This window comes from Schistocerca gregaria, chromosome 6, assembly GCF_023897955.1.
Source record: "Schistocerca gregaria isolate iqSchGreg1 chromosome 6, iqSchGreg1.2, whole genome shotgun sequence".
Classification (NCBI taxonomy): domain Eukaryota; kingdom Metazoa; phylum Arthropoda; class Insecta; order Orthoptera; family Acrididae; genus Schistocerca; species Schistocerca gregaria.
Window position 1 is genome coordinate 119,604,505 of NC_064925.1, and position 17,517 is coordinate 119,622,021.

At 42.4% G+C, this 17,517-nt stretch overlaps 1 protein-coding gene across 4 annotated transcripts in view; it reads left to right on the top strand.

The window, feature by feature from the left end:
- The window catches only part of LOC126278963 (homeotic protein female sterile), a 764,432-nt gene extending 759,638 nt beyond the window's left edge, over positions 1 to 4,794 (top strand). For all 4 annotated transcript variants that reach the window (XM_049979249.1, XM_049979251.1, XM_049979253.1 and 1 more), the window contains one exon: positions 3,921 to 4,794. In XM_049979249.1, coding sequence (XP_049835206.1) covers positions 3,921 to 3,995 — 75 coding nt within the window. In that variant the 3' untranslated portion in view covers positions 3,996 to 4,794. The remainder of the gene's footprint in view (positions 1 to 3,920) is intronic.
- Positions 4,795 to 17,517: the final 12,723 nt, after the last annotated feature.

A 17,517-nucleotide genomic window follows, 5' to 3' on the forward strand; every position in this document is an offset into this window, starting at 1 on the left:
GTCAAACAATGACAGGGCTCTTTCCCGCTGATACCGTCGCTTTCCTACTTGTCTACATTTATTTCTTTGTGTTTAATTCATAGGTGGGTAATGCCATCTCTCTCTCTCTCTCTCCCTCCCTCCCTGCCTCCCTCCTTCCCTCCCTCCCTCCCTCCCACCCACCCTCTCTCTCCCACTCCCCCCTTCTCACTCTCTCTCTGTCTTTCCCGCTCCCTCCCTCTCTCTCCCTCTTTCTTTTTGTTTTTTCTTACATGTCGTGAAGTGCCTATGTGACTGTAATATTCTAATTTACTTGAAGGGATGTTATGGTTATGCAGTCAGACGCTTTTGACTGATCACGGAATATGCCATAACCTATAATATAGGAAAGTGTGACCTACGTAATTTTCATACAAAATCGCAAAATTTGTTTCTGTTTTTGAAGTAGAAAGGTTAACTGTTAGAAAAAAAGTTAATGTTTGAGACTATAATCTGCTTTAAAATGGCACTGTCTTTCATTTTTTGAAGCTAGAGATGATGACTAGAAAAAAGACCAGTCCATCGTTATTTGAACTGAAATTCTTAAATGTGGTACTGCTGCTCCAAGATATACAAACGTGATGTTGTTATATACACTGAAAATAGAAACTTGAGCTCTTAAAAATCAGATAACGAACACGCAAAACGATACATATGTACAACTGACATTTTTATGGCATGACATGCACATCAGAGCGAACTACTGGAATTTCTTTGTTTTCCGTATTTTCAGTACTATAAAGTGAACAATGGGGTAGGAATTCTTAACGATCATACTTAACAATAAGTGATATCCAAAAGAGAACCATTGTCTTTTTTTTTCATGAACATCAACAGGACTGTTAAACACAAAGCAGTTTTATATTTACCATACCAGTGGCAACATGGGAATATTGGCAACTTACCTCACATCACTGTTATTAATAAGGCAGATGTTTTTTTTTTTTCATTTATTTTAAAAACTTTCTTTTTCTTGTCCATAGATTCTAGAGCTATAACTTTGAGATCATTATTTAGTAGTTTTTGTGTGGTGCAAATCCAATATATGATCCCCTACACGTGCATGTGCAGAGTTTGCAGTAGGATCTGGATACTCCAAAGAAATTGACATCGTCCATGCTGTCGTTGGAATCACAACCAGTCTCCTCAATTTCCTTTATTTTTGACTACTTGCCATAGCTTTGGTCACAGGCTTAGCTTTCTGGCTGTCCTGCATTTGGCCTGTTCCCTTTTTCTTTGGTGGCTTTTCTTCTTCAGCAAGAGGATTACCTCTGTATGTCTGGTGGCTGGGTCGTAGGCGTTACCGCACCAATTTTAGGAGAAAACTGCATTAAGGGTTATATCGATGGCTTAGTAATTATCTCCATACAACGAACGTGACAATAATGAATAATTCAGTAGAAAGACCGCAATCTTCTGTGCATGTAACGCAAATTTGGTAGGTACATAGTCATACGGTTCAAATGGCTTTGAGCACTATGCGACTTAACTTCTGAGGTCATCAGTCGCCTAGAACTTATAACTAATTAAACTGGACTAATCTAAGGACATCACACACATCCATGCCCGAGGCAGGATTGGAACCTACGACCGTAGCGGTCGCTCGGCTCCAGACTGTAGCGCCTAGAACCGCACGGCCACTCCGGCCGGCCCGGGTACATAGTCAGTATTTGCTTGGATGTGGGAAATGTTCTAAGACCGTCTGTATGTTTATTTTGAGTCCGAAAGCGCTCTGTCAAAACTGATTTTTACCTCCAAAGTGAAATTTCTAATGGAAAAACGACTAACTGTTCCTGAACAATGGCTGCATAACTGTATCAGTTTTGTGACACCTTACCCCTTGTGGTTTAGAAGGATTAATAATATCCGTTCACATAACTGAATCACCTCCACGGGCAGTGAATTCACAACATTCACAGCAGATGCAGAATATCTTTCGACCTAATCTAAATTTATCTAGCGTGGAGGACATAGACGGGGACTGGAGGATAGATAGGTGGCGCTAGGTGAGTATGTGGGTCTGCTGGGGAGCGTTGATGATGATGATGATGATGATGATGATGATGATGATGTTTGGTTTGTGTCATCAGCGCCCGTACAAAGTCCCAATTTTTGCACAGTCCACTTTTTACCCAATTTAGTCTAGCCTCTGTCACGAATGATGAGGACAACACAGACACCCAGTCCCCGGGCAGAGAAAATCCCCAACCCGGTTTAACATTTTTTAAATGTTCGGATAATAAGTTGCCGTCTTTTTATCTAAGAATAGATGATGAATGCAGCTAGCCGCGATCTCTGTGTAATGTCTTGTCTGTATAAACGTGTATCTGTAGCCTTTAAGATCCCTTCACCTTCACACATAAGTCTATACAGTAAAGTAAGGCCTTCCCAGTTCTTGGTTGATCCGTGATAAGACAGGCGAAAAATTAGACTAATGGAGGATTATTAGTATTATCTCTACTTCCATTCGCTCTCTTTTTCTCTCCTTTATCTATGTATAGTTTTTAATATAAGTTTTAATTACGTGTATAGTGGGAAAAAAAATCAGCAAAATAGAATCTTTGGTGGAGTTCTTCGTCTTGGTAATCAAAAATGGCTCTGAGCACTATGGGACTTAACTTCTGAGGTCATCAGTCGCCTAGAACTTAGAACTACTTAAACCTAACTAACCTAAGGACATCACACACATCCATGCCCGAGGCAGGATTCGAACCTGCGACTGTAGCAGTCGCACGGTTCCGGACTGCGCGCCTAGAACCGCGAGACCACTGCGGCCGGCTCTTGGTAATCATCGGCTGGTTTGCTGTAAGACATCTTTACATTTATTATTATTGTTAAACATTGCAGTCAGTCGGGAGAATCAATCGTTTGGACAATTTATTCCTTTTACGATAGATTGCGAATTCCAGATGTGTACGAAGCCTTTTTGGACGATTTAACACAGACTCAGTGACTGCAGGCTCTCTTCGACACAGCTGAAACTTCCTCACTAATTACAGTGCCAACGTGATCAACAAATGATTCAGAAAAAACTCATTCGTTCATTCACTCCAGAACAAAAAGTCACAAACCTTATTTATGAAGTAAATCGTGTATTAACTCCATCTCCATTACCTGTCCAAATCTCTGGTGATTCCACGCCTTAATTATTTCCCTTTACAGTCTCTTTCCCTTCAAATAAACCGCTAGCGGCACAAATGTTAATTGGCTCGCTTTAGCGAGAAGAAAAGCAGAATATGTATCTCTCAGAAACACGTCAATCCCTCAACAGATACTCCCGAAGCTGTCCTAGTTACCACTCCAGCAACCATGGAGAATGCATATATGCATCTCTGTTATTTCAAAGAATAAATGCACTAGAAAATACTTTGGCGTCGACGAGCTGTCGCCGCATATATTTCGAAAAATTCAGATCAGATAACTTTTCCAAAGTGAATGAATGTGGATGGTGTGATTGAAAATGATTAATTGGTGCGGGGTAGAGTGTATTTTCTGTGGGGACATTGCACCGGCCAGGAAGCGAACCCGGGACCCCGAGGCAGCAACGCTAGACGACGACCTGCAGACCCGGGGAGCGTGCCGAGATAGTCTGTGCATTTGCGATGAACAATGCGTCTGGATGGCGCATTGGTTAACACAGCTGCCTAGTAAGCGGAGATCGCGGGTTCGAGCCCCGATCCGTTACACATTTTCATTCGTCTCTGCCGATTCTGCATAAAGGCCCGATGCAGCTGCTATCATCAGCTCCTTCCCTTCCCTTTGTCCCCCTCCACATTGAGTTTACATTATATCCTTTAAGATTTTGAGCTTTGTGGGTCGTGTACAAATGAAATTTACTTTTTTCCTGTTGTTTCGATTTGTTATGTGTTCGTCACTCACACGTTCCGTTTAACTTGTTGCAGCTGAAGGCGCGAGCGGTGACGGCATGGAGGCACGGCGGAGACCGTGGGGGCGAGCTGTCCGTCTTCTGCTGGTAGGCCCGCCACGACGACCAAGACGTCGACGACGACGACGACGACGACGCCAGCGCTGCCAAGCGGCAGGGACCGTACAAACAAACTGTACAACACGGAAAAACAAATTATATATATATACACACACACAAAACACACACAAACACAAATATAAATATATATATATAATACAGGATATATACATGAAATATAATTCTAACATAATAGATAAAACACATGGACGTTTTTTTAAAATAAATAAAATAAAATGGCTTGGTATTTTGAACGTGACAGAAAGTGTGTACGCGCTGAGGAAGAGATGAAGCATCTTCCTGTTTTGCGATGCGGTTGTGTGGTGCAATTCCAGCCTTTGTTTTATTTTTTATTTTATTTTTTCCTCCCGCAAGAGCGCATTTTTTTGTTTAGAGAAGAGAGAGTTGTGGGCTGTTATCAGCCCGAAAGGATGGAGCAAATGGCCTTTCTTTTTCTGTTTTATGTTTAACGAGTTAATTCTTTAGTTATTAATATGAAGCGACTTTGTACAAGAGATGGAAAAAAAAATTATGAGAGTGGGTAACGAACTAAGCTAGAGTGCGAAGAGATTTACGTTTAATGCTATTCTATGCAAATAAAAAAAAGGAAAATGTTATAAATACTATTATCATTATATTATAATTATTATAATTATTGTGGTTATTATGATTATTGCTGTATTGAGTTACACGTTTTGAGCCTTAGTATACACGTAAACGAGCTAATGCTACTGCTTTTAGTTGGCAGCACTCAGCGTTGTGGGCTGCGGGCTGACCTGTGTGATGGGGAAGGGTGGGGATTTTCTTTTCGGGGTAGGGTGGGGGGTGGGGGGGGGGGGGGGGAGGGACTTGAGTTTTGTCTGGACTGCATCGCCGGCGTCCAACCGTCTAGATCTCATTGCCGTTCGTCGCATTGCGGGCGCGTCTTTCGTTTATTCGTTTATTTGTTTGTTTATGTTTTGCTGTTTATGTCTTGTGTGCGGCAGTTGTTTGTAGTTGCCACCACCGGCTTATATATAAATAAATTTCAGCTCTAGACGACTGGTGTGTTCCTGCCACATGACAGGGAGAGAGAGAGAGACACACACACACCAATGTCGCTGTGAATTTATTTCTCCGTGTGTAACTGATGTGAGTCAGAGGTAATTTTACGTGAATTTGCCGTTTGATTAGTACAACGTTACGTCTCCGAACTGCTGGGTCAGAAGTAAATTGCAGTCAAAGCTTCTGGAGATATAGATCGTTCACTCCGCGGCATTTGTGTTGGGAATTGCATGCGTAACCTGTTGATTCCCATTTCAGAAGTCCTGAGATCGACCCACAGCGGGTCGTCAATATTTCTTCTCTGCTCTCGTCCCCCCCTTCTCCCCCCCCCCCCCCCCCCTCCTCCTCTCCTTCAGTAACGCTCTGTGAATAGTGAATATAACATTTCGCTTTTATCTGTTGAGATTGACTGGTCAGAGAAAGGCAAAGAAATTAGCTCTGTGCCTGATAAATTGCCACTATTGACGCCTGTATCACTGTACAGACTTTTTACCTTTTGCTTGCAATTACCACCTCGCTTGCAGCCATCTCTTGCCCAGCAAGGTGAACACGGAACACTGCTGTGTTTACATCGGTGAACGGGACAGACAAAGAGAGAAAATAGAGCTTCTCTATTCTTATTTTTCTACAAACAGAATGTCGTTACTAGCTAAAGTTCTAGGGGCACTGAAATGATGGTGGCATATTCGTCCGACAATAGTGGTTTGCCTGTATTCAGTCACAGAACAGTTTGTGTGACTCCGTGCCTGGTGTGAATTCCATTGCTTCTTTTTTTTGCGAAATAATCTGTTTTGTATGCCCTATGCGTACTTATTTTTTTATTCACACACCTTTTTCATTTTTTCGTATATCTCTCTCATGACATTTATTCGACTCGTCGCTGCCCACTTCGTTTTGTTCGGTGAACCTCTCTAACATGCTGCTGACTTTCCCGTTTGCCATATAATCCACCACTCCAAATCTTCTTTCTCCTCTCTACCCTTCGAATCTTTCCTTCGATGACTCTTTACTGCAGCCAAGATGTTTTCCTCATTCTCATCGCTTTTCTTCCCCTCTTCTGTTCTTCTCTGTACCTAATTCTGTTAGCCTATTTTACATTTAAACATTTCTATGCGCAACGTCCTTTAAAAAAATATTCAAGTAGTTTTCCCCTTTTTAAACCCTGAATATTTTTAATCAGCCTTCTTTCTCCCAAATAATTTATGCGATTGTGTTATTTTAATAACCGTAATTTCAACTCTGTTGGGAAAAGAACAGAATGAAGTTTAAATGGAACCTCGATACATTATGCACACTATCGCAGAAATTTTTAATTGGTGAGACATTTTTGCATGACGTCAGCATGACGTACTTTGCCTCTCCACCTTTGGGTTGTGCACCTTACTCCCACCTCGGTCTGCGTCGTGTCACTCCTTCCATAGTGCAACAGTTTCAGCGTTTTAAAGGCACTCCATGTCTTTTGCTTCCTCTTCGCTTCTTTTCTCTTCACATCGCCACTAATCTAAACGCGTGCACATTTCCTGTGATCAGCTCCTCGGCTGCGAGGTGACAATGTACTTTAGTCTGACTGTAATACAAGTGTATCTTGATATGTGCACAAACTAGTCAGTGCTGCGATTGGGACTACTGTTTGCTTTGTTGAGTGCGTCATTGCCTCTACGTCTCGTAATCCCAAAGGAGCCAATCACAGCTCGTGACCATGGAGTGGACGACTTCTCCGAAAGCTGGCTGTGTACGAGCAATTTGCCTTCTGACTCTGGTACTGTGTCGCGGTAAGACTATTCGTTTCTACATACAAGTGAATCAGGGTACCAGCCAGCGATTGAAGCAGTTACATATGTGGACTTGTAAAAGTAATAATAATGATAATAAAAAATGTAGCGATTCATTGCTTTTTTGTTGTGTCATTATCCAGTACTTTTTTATGTAACATGATTATGTGGTTACGGTGCGGTACCTAATATCTTACGCTGGCATTGCGCTCGCGCGAGTATTTTTCTCTCGTTTAGTACAAAGTTGGAGGGTGTCAAGTTGCTTACTCTTTTTTTTCTTTTTTGAACGCAGACTGATTATCTGTAAATAATCTTCCCAAGAAGTCTTTCTTTTTTTACGCTTTTTTGTCGTCTTCAGCAATACCGGCTTGTGCTCTGGAAGGGGGAGGGCATGACCTAATAGGAAGTGTTAACTGACGGGGCATCCTCGTTCGTGACCTAGTATAGATTTTGCCAGGGCCGAGCCTCGCATTAATTGCTTTCAGAGAAGAGAGATGCTGTTTGTTGCTGACAGGGAACGTACATGAGTGAGTGTGTGTGTCTTTATAATGTGTTTAACCGTATGTATAGTTTCTACGTTGTATGTTACTAAATCAGTTCGAGAGGTGCAGCTTATTCCTCGCCATGCAACGCACACTGTGACGGGAGCCAGTTGACTTACTGTGACTGACGTGGATGAAGCATATCCTTGCTGATGTTGACATACGGGCCGGACAGCGAGCGAGTGTGTGTCGCAGTGGCCGAGACTATGATGCCGGTCTATATGTTGTGGGAAGCGGCTGCTTTATTGCAGCAGCCGTTCCCTTGCAGTGTTTTATGTTATACTCTTGATCTCAAAATGTATCCTTTTCTTTGTGTTGTTATTTAACCCACCAACATTAACGGTATGTTTCGCGGCATGCAGTCCAGATGTTTTGGTAGCAAGAATACTGAAAATGTATGTCCTAAGAGGGGTTACTAAGGGAAATGATAGGTGTTCTTTATTGGTAAACTTTTTTTTTGTACCAGTGCTTAACAATGATTCAGATCTGCTATGCGAGTGATCGACATGTGCAGAGTGGTTTAAAAAAAAGTGCAGTCTCATTCTCACATTGTCGTTATTGTTGTCATTATTATAATTGTAAGCAGCACAGGCTCGGCATATAATTCGTGGAGATTTTTCCTGTTAAACGTACATTTTTTGGGGAAAAACATAATATGTGTAATCTGTGTCGAAAAGATTTAAAAAAAAGCACTGTATTGAATATTTGGCACACTGTCAACATTTATTTTGAAAAAAAAAACTGGTAACGCAACGAGAATGACATAGAACCTAAATGTAATTGTCACTCAATGGTATGATGCTATGATGTTTTATTGTAGACATATATTTCTTTGTATAACAATGGAAACATGGTAGTTTAAATCTAGTATTGTGCAGGCAAATTGCACGTGCTTCATTGTTTCTAGTGCAGCAGACAAATTTAAAAGCAAAGTATTACAAAAGCGAAAAAATGGAAAAAAAATCTCAAGTCTGCTTTAGTGGCATGGCAGTGTCAATTTAAACTTCCAATAAGAAAACTTTTGCAAAAAAAAGAGAAACACAAAAATGTAATGTCAAAATCCTTGCCAAATGGAGTTGAAAAGTCTGCCAATGACTATATTGTAATAGAACTCTGAATGTGTGTGTTCTTTTCCATTATTTGAAAGAAAAGTACAAAAACATTACTGCCACTCTACCTCACGAAAATTCTGAATTATTTTCATGAAAAGAGTTGTAACTTAAAAGCACTGCAAGGTGGCAGATATGTTGTGCTATAGTAAAATAATTTTTGCCAGTTGTTTGTTTTCGTAGGGGCTCATCCAGTACTCTTCTTCAGAAGCCAATGTCAAGGATGGAAATTTCATTTCTAAAATTGTCACTACCTGTATTTACATTTTTCAGTAAACCTACACTAACTTTACGTCGATACGAGCACCGATGCGCTAACGTTCGCTTAAAGATATTGGTCTTGTAACTGATTGTAACTCATCACCTATTCGTATGCACACATTAATTTGAAATTATGAGTATAAATATTATCTATTATGAATGAGATGTATTATTTTAATAAAATGAAGTGTCATGTTGCAAAGAAACTGAGTGATATTGTGTTTGATGGGGAGATAGGGTACAGTGCAGAAACGTGGGGCACCTGAGTGTACAAAAAAGAAAGAAACTTACTAAGCTGCTGTTTGTTTTCCCGCAAAATATATTGTAAACAAATCTGAGAAATTCAGCCCAACTAACAGCAGTCTTTTTATGAGCCTAACCAGACATCTTGGCTTACCAGTAATGTTCTTCTATTCATTGTTAGAAAATAGGTTTTCATATTACACCCATAATAGAGAATGAAATAACAAAGACTAATAACTATGTTTTGTCTTTAATATTTCATCATTTTACCACCTAGCAACATATTCCTTATCATAAAGGGGCAGTGACATGAATGACGTCATCAGCTTTAAATAGCACCTTTTGTGTAACTGATGGAAACACATTACTTTAACAATTACATTCACTAAATTGCTTGAAAACTGCACGAGTTTTTGAGTATGCACATCAGGTACCATACAATGTAACAGGACACACTGTTAAAACCAAATGTGTGAAGTACAAAGGAAGGACTAGACGACAAAAAACTACAGAAACTTAATGAGTTTGTCAATGTTACTTAGACTGTTTATACGCCAGCAAGTTGATGTGCGACCTCAGTACTAGAAGTGAATGCCTGCAAGCTTGTGACATCCATTGATTTTAGTTCACTTGTTTACTGCTAATTTATTTCATTACTGTTAAATTTAATTTGTGAAGAGGCAGATCGTATTCTTGCTGCATAGGTTAAAATCAGTTTTGTATCGGTTTGTTAATTTCTTAGTTACGACAGAGCCACAAGTTGTTTCGGAAAGTCTTGATACTTAGCAGTTTATAAAAGATTTCATAATCCTCCGGAGCGATTATTTCTCTGCGAGAACCTTGTAAAGTCGTGAACCGAGTTTTTTTGTTGTTGTTGTTTGATGCAGTCATTTAGGTTTCGTTTGATAATGTCTAATAAAAATAACAATAAACTAAGAAAATAGGAAACTTTGTTCCACGTATCCTGGTAGCACACGTTTGGCTACCATCCTTAAAACTTTGAGAGTGTTTGTGTATCTTTGGTGCCAAACTGAAGTAGCTGTGCCAAAGCTGTGGCTTTACTGTTTAAAATGGAAGAGACGATTCTGATTCTGGAACCGTTAAAAAATGCATGAATTTTGCCTTCGCGGGTCAAGAGTCTGACGATCTGCAGATAAATGTAATTCCGATGGAAATTCAGAAAGAAACCTATGCGTTGGTTCGTCCTAAAGCTTCTCCAGTAGCAGGGGACTGCATAAAACGTGGAAAATACACCGTTCAACATGCCAGTTAATCAGTGGTTTAGCAGCTATGGCATAAATCACATCCATGGATGTTTCAGATTGGAAAGTAATTACTGCTTGTGACCGCCCAACACCGTGGTGTATATTAACTTTAGAGGAGACTGTCGCAGATGATACGATTTTGATATTAATGTACCGTCGACAAAGGTACTGTGGGCGACCGACCCTTTTTATACGAGACGAAAACTCACTCGGCTGCGTGCGATTTGTAACACGAGGAGTACACGCTTAAGTATTGCGGTTAGCCTCATACAGACATCCCGATTTGAAAGTTCCCTCGCTTTTATGGGCATGGATATAATAAATGTTACTTTGTGCTAATGCAACGCTTTTTACATTGACACTTCTCATTTGCATGGTATATAGAACTGGATGTACACACATCCAAAACTACTGTTTAAGATACCTATGTGTGTGAAATGAAAAAAAAATGAGAATGTTGCATAGCATAATTATACACAGGTATTTTTGAAATTATATTTGATTACAACTTATTTTTTGGATTGGAATTAACAGTTTTGTAATGTGTATTATAATTAAATTTGTTTACACCTTATGCCTGTGTATATTAATGTGTTGCCACCTACACCATTTCCTCACTTAGCGAACGATGTGACGTCATTTATGGGCTACCCCAAATAACCCTTTCATTTCGCATCTTGTCAGCTTATTAAAAAGGCATCGGCGCTGTACGATTCGTGAGCCAAGCGGCAGTGAAGATGCTGCAGACATTTCATCAACAACAGGTACGTAAAAGCACAAGGGCAGATGGAATGTAATTAAGAACTACGAAACCTCCACAAGAACCCGTACAAGATTACTTGTCTGTTATTACTACTAAAAACAAAAATTGCATGTCTTAGCTAGAAGTCGAGTAACTATTTTTCCACGACAACATCTGCACTCTAAATTATGACCTCGCTGTCAAAAACTCTTTTTATTTTTCTGGATTTGGTACAGTGCGCTATACACAGATAGCAAAAAAAAGTTTTTAACTGCACATAGTTTTGTACGGAGACTAAAACAGATCTAGTCCAGGAACCATTTACAAGCCTGAAGTGAAGTAGTCAACCCTACTTAATGAATATATTTTTGTTACAAAGTGTAGAAAACATATTTCTGGGATTTTGTTGTTCACCCCACACGTAAGCACATAATAACATATTACTCGTTGGGTTGCCCTCAATTTTTGAATTCATATTTACTGGGAAAATAAACAAAATGGAAGCGGTAGGATAAAGCAGCGGAAGACGTAATTATAAGATGAAAATGAAAGAAGTGGGTCTGGTGAATAGGTGGTCGATGGATCGGCAAAGTTCTTTGCTGCATTTGAAGAGGCAAGAAAAGACTTGAGAAATGACGTGATAGAAGGTGAGTATATGACTCAAACAATATGGATGCAGAAAAATTCGGCGATGCATGGAAAAGTTGAGGTCTTAACACGCGGCTCTGGCTGATGATACACAAAGAGCAGTTTGTCCATCAAAGTGCAGGAAACCGATATCAGACGTATAACAACCATCCGAATATGGATCTGTAAACATCCCGGTCATGGTTTGATGCAAATAAATCTTGTTAAACCATACTTCTGGCTGGTTGCTGTTTCTATTACATTGAAGAGCCAAAGTAATTGGCAAACTTGCTTGATATCGTGTAGGCCCCCGCGAGCTTGCAGAAGTGCCGCAACATGACATGGTATGGACTCGAATATCGTCTGAAGTAGTGCTGGATGGAATTGACGCCATGAATCCTGCAGGGCTGGCCATAAATCCGTAAGAGTACGAGGGGGTGGAAGTCTCGTCTGAATAGCACGTTGCAAGGCATCACAGATATGCTCAATAATGTTCATGTTTGGGGAGTTTGGTGGCCAGCGGAAGTGTTTAAACTCAGAGGAGTGCTCCTGGGGACACTGGGTCTAATATGACTCCAACTGCACACGCCCCACACGATTACAGAACCTTCACCAGCTTGAACCGTCCCCTGCCGACTTTGCGGGGTCCATGGACTCATGAGGTTGTCTCCATACCCGTACACGTCCATCAGCTCGATACATTTTGGAACGAGACTCGTCATCAGCAGTCCAATGTCGGTGTTGACGGACCCAGGCGAGGCGTAAAGCTTCGTGTCCTACAGTCATCAAGGGTACACGAGTGGGTCTTCGGGTCCGAAAGGCAATACCGATGATGTTCCGTTGAATGGTTCGCACGCTGACTCTTGTTGATGCCCAACATTGAAATCAGCAGCAATTTGCGGAAGGGTAGGACTTCTGTCACGCTGAACGATTCTCTTCAGTCTTCGTTGGTCCCGTTCTTGCAAGATCTTTTTTCTGCGGCAGCAATGTCAGAGAGTTTATGTTTTACCGGAATCCTGATATTCACGGCACACTCGTGAAATGGTCGTACGGGAAAATTCTCACTTTATCGCTACCTCGGAGATGCTGTGTCCCATCGCTGGTGCGCTGACTATACTACCATATTCAAACTCATTTAAATGTTGACCGACAACCTGCCATTGTAGTAGCAGTAACCGATCTACAATTGCACAAGACCATTGTTGTTTTATATAGGCGTTGCCAACCGCAGCGCCGTAGTCTGCCTGTTTACATATCTCTGTATTTGAATGCGCGTGCCTATGCCAGTTGCTTTGGCCTTAGAGTATCACCGTCACGATTCTCAACATGTCAGTTTTCGAGAAAATAGCGAAGAAACTCATTCATCACCTTCAACGTCAGAATTGCCTTTCATCTGCTTACCTTCCATCAGGTAATCATCTCGGTTTTTAATTCTAGAGCTTCTGAATCAAAAGATTTTAATTCATGCTCGTTGTTATTTGTATTTTTACGACTTTCAGTTTACTGGTTCATGAAGTAGAACCATTAGAACATCGTTCCAGTTTTTGGGAACTTTTTCATTCACAGATACTTTACAAATAATTTAGAAAGTTTGTAGTACATTACTCCCTGCTTATGTCTTCTGTTGAAAAACTATCACTTCCAGCTGATTTGCCTTTTTTCATACCTCGAATCAGTTTATAAAACTAATAAGTTCCAGAAGATCAATGTGCGCCTTATCACCTGTTTGTGTTTCTGATTCATCTTTTACGCTACATAAACTTTTAACGAAATTTTGGAATGCTCCTACAATTTTTACTGTGGTCTTATTACTGTGCCATGTGGTACCTAAACGGATGAAGTGTGATGTTTCTGTTTTGTTTTCATCATATTGTCACTGATTTCAGTCATGTTTCCAAGAACATTTTCAGTGTATCTTCTGTTTAATTTACCATGTTGCGATTATCCTCCGCTTGAAATTCTCGTCTCTTGTTTAATAACCTACCCTTTCTGTTCAGACATTTACTTTCATTTATTCATACCTGCATCATATTTCGCTGTTTTCCTAACCACCTTTGTTTAGTAAGTGGATCTTCCGTCTTGTTCCTAGTATTTCATTTTCTACGATGCTGAAGTTACTCAATTTTATGTACACACGAAGAAAAAAAAAAGGCCAGTCCACGAAGGAATAAGAATATCGTAGAAGTATCACTGTCCTGTAAGAGGGCCATAGATGACAACCAAAGGGGTCCTGTTGTGAAAAGAAATGACACCCCAGACAATCACTCCTGCCTGTCGGGCGTATGGCGACGATGGTCAGACTGGTATCCAATCGTTGACTGGAGTAAAATTGTCTCCAGTGAAGAGTACCACTTCGAACTGAACCCCGATGACCAGCAAAGACGGGTCTGGAGAAGCCCCCGATAGCAGTGGTATACCAACCCGACTGTCATCCGCCATACGGTCCGCTAACCAGGAGTGATTGTCTAGGGTCCAATTTGTTTTCACAGCAGAACCCCTTTGGTTGTCATCCACTGCACCCTTACAGCACAGCGGTACGTTGTCGATATCGTACTCTCCGTTCTACCGTGTCCTTCATGGCAAGTCATCCTATGTTTGCATTTCAGCAATGTAGGCTTGCATTTCCTTCGTGCTTGACCAGCGAGATCCCCGGATCTCTCTTCAATTGAGAACGTTTGGAGCGTGAAGGGCAGTGGCCCTCGAACCAGCTCGAAATTTTGACGATCTACTGCGTCAGTAGGACAGAATTTCTACATCTACATAGATAATCTGCAAATCACATTTAAGTGCCTGGCAGAAGGTTCATCAAAGCACCTTCATAATTCCCTATTATTACAATCTCGTAGAACACGCGGAAAGAATGAACACCTATATCTTTCCTTACATGCTCTGATTCCCCTTATTTTATCGTGGTGATCGTTCCTCCCTATGTAGGTCGGTGTCAACAAAATATACTCCTGGAAATGGAAAAAAGAACACATTGACACCGGTGTGTCAGACCCACCATACTTGCTCCGGACACTGCGAGAGGGCTGTACAAGCAATGATCACACGCACGGCACAGCGGACACACCAGGAACCGCGGTGTTGGCCGTCGAATGGCGCCAGCTGCGCAGCATTTGTCCACCGCCGCCGTCAGTGTCAGCCAGTTTGCCGTGGAATACGGAGCTCCATCGCAGTCTTTAACACTGGTAGCATGCCGCGACAGCGTGGACGTGAACCGTATGTGCAGTTGACGGACTTTGAGCGAGGGCGTATAGTGGGCATGCGGGAGGCCGGATGGACGTACCGCCGAGTTGCTCAACACGTGGGGCGTGAGGTCTCCACAGTACATCGATGTTGTCGCCAGTGGTCGGCGGAAGGTGCACGTGCCCGTCGACCTGGGACCGGACCGCAGCGACGCACGGATGCACGCCAAGACCGTAGGATCCTACGCAGTGCCGTAGGGGACCGCACCGCCACTTCCCAGCAAATTAGGGACACTGTTGCTCCTGGGGTATCGGCGAGGACCATTCGCAACCGTCTCCATGAAGCTGGGCTACGGTCCCGCACACCGTTAGGCTGTCTTCCGCACACGCCCCAACATCGTGCAGCCCGCCTCCAGTGGTGTCGCGACAGGCGTGAATGGAGGGACGAATGGAGACGTGTCGTCTTCAGCGATGAGAGTCGCTTCTGCCTTGGTGCCAATGATGGTCGTATGCGTGTTTGGCGCAGTGCAGGTGAGCGCCACAATCAGGACTGCATACGACCGAGGCACACAGGGCCAACACCCGGCGTCATGGTGTGGGGAGCGATCTCCTACACTGGCCGTACACGTCTGGTGATCGTCGAGGGGACACTGAATAGTGCACGGTACATCCAAACCGTCATCGAACCCATCGTTCTACCATTCCTAGACTGGCAAGGGAACTTGCTGTTCCAACAGGACAATGCACGTCTGCATGTATCCCGTGCCACCCGACGTGCTCTAGAAGGTGTAAGTCAACTACCCTGGCCAGCAAGATCACCGGATCTGTCCGCCATTGAGCATGTTTGGGACTGGATGAAGCGTCGTCTCACGCGGTCTGCACGTCCAGCACGAAAGCTGGTCCAACTGAGGCGCCAGGTGGAAAAGGCATGGCAAGCCGTTCCACAGGACTACATCCAGCATCTCTACGATCGTCTCCATGGGAGAATAGCAGCCTGCATTGCTGCGAAAGGTGGATATACACTGTACTAGTGCCGACATTGTGCATGCTCTGTTGCCTGTGTTATGTGCCAGTGGTTCTGTCAGTGTGATCATGTGATGTATCTGACCCCAGGAATGTGTCAATAAAGTTTCCCCTTCCTGGAACAATGAATTCACGGTGTTCTTATTTCAATTTCCAGGAGTGTATTTTCGCATTCGGAGGAGAAAGTTGGTGATTGGCATTTCGTGAGAAGAGTCCGTCGCAACGAAAAACGGTTTTCTTTTAATGACTTCCAGCCCAAATCCTGTATCATTTCTGTGACACTGACTCCCATATTTCGCGATAATACAAAGCGTGCTGCCTTTGTTTGAACTTTTTCGATGTACTCCGTCAGGCCTATCTGGCAAGGATCCCACACCGCGCAGCAGTATTCTAAAAGAGGACGGACAAGCGTAGTGCAGGCAGTCTCCTTACAAGGGAACCTCCCCATCGCACCCCACTCAGATTTAGTTATAAGTTGGCGCAGTGGATAGGCCTTGAAAAACTGAACACAGATCAATCGAGAAAACAGGAAGAAGTTGTGTGAAACTATGAAAAAAATAAGCAAAATGTACAATCTGAGTAGTCCATGCGCAACATAGGCAACATCAAGGAGCGCCGTGGTTCCGTGGTTAGCGTGAGCAGCTGCGGAACGAAAGGTCCTTGGTTCAAGTTTTCCCTCGCGTGAAAAGTTTTAAATTTTTAATTTCAGGCAATTATTATCTGTCCGTCCGTCCGTACACGGAAAAATTGGGAAACGTTAAAAACATACGTTTTGACAGAGCACAGGGAAAACTGTGTGACTGTGAAACTGTTGTATTCATTTGTTGCAGTTTCTGTGACAAACTCTTACGTTTTCATCACTTTTTTGGGAGTGATTATCACATCCACAAGAAAACCTAAATCTGGCAAGATAGAAGAATCTTTTTACCCATTCGCCAAGTGTACAAGTTAGGTGGGTCGACAACATATTGCAGTCATGTGACGCACATGCCGTCACCAGTGTCGTACAGAATATATCAGACGTGTTTTCCTGTGGAGGATTCGGTTGACCTATGACCTTGCGATCAAATGTTTTCGGTTCCCATTGGAGAGGCCGTCCTTTCGTCTACTAATCGCACGGTTTTGCAGTGCGGTCGCAAAACACAGACGTCAATGAACGAACGGACAGATCATAACTTTGCGAAGATAAAAAAAAGTTAACTTTTCTCTCGAGGGAAGACTTGAACCAAGGACCTTTTTTTAAAAAAAAAACTCATTTTGTTCGCTTTATCTGCTCGGGGCGGACGTCGAAAGACACCCGTTTCAGTTCGTTGTTGATTGATCCATTAACTCAGTTCTTTTATTACAGAGGGCGGCTAGCCCTCTGACCTAACAATCTGAGCTACTGTGCCGGCACTTCTCGTTCCGCAGCTGCTCACGCTAACCACGGAACCACGGCGCTCCTGAGCTCACACTCTCCTTGATGTTGCCTATGTTGCGCATGGACTACTCAGTTTGTATATTTTGCTTATTTTTTTCATAGTTCCACACAACTTCTTCCTGTTTTCTCGATTGATCTGTTGTCAGTTTTTCAATGTCTATCCACTGTGCCAACTTATAACTAAATCAGAGGGGGGTGCGATGGGGAGGTTCCCTTGTTAGTAGGTTTGTTACATTTTCTAAGTGTCCTGTCAATAAAACGCAGCCTTTGGTTAGTTA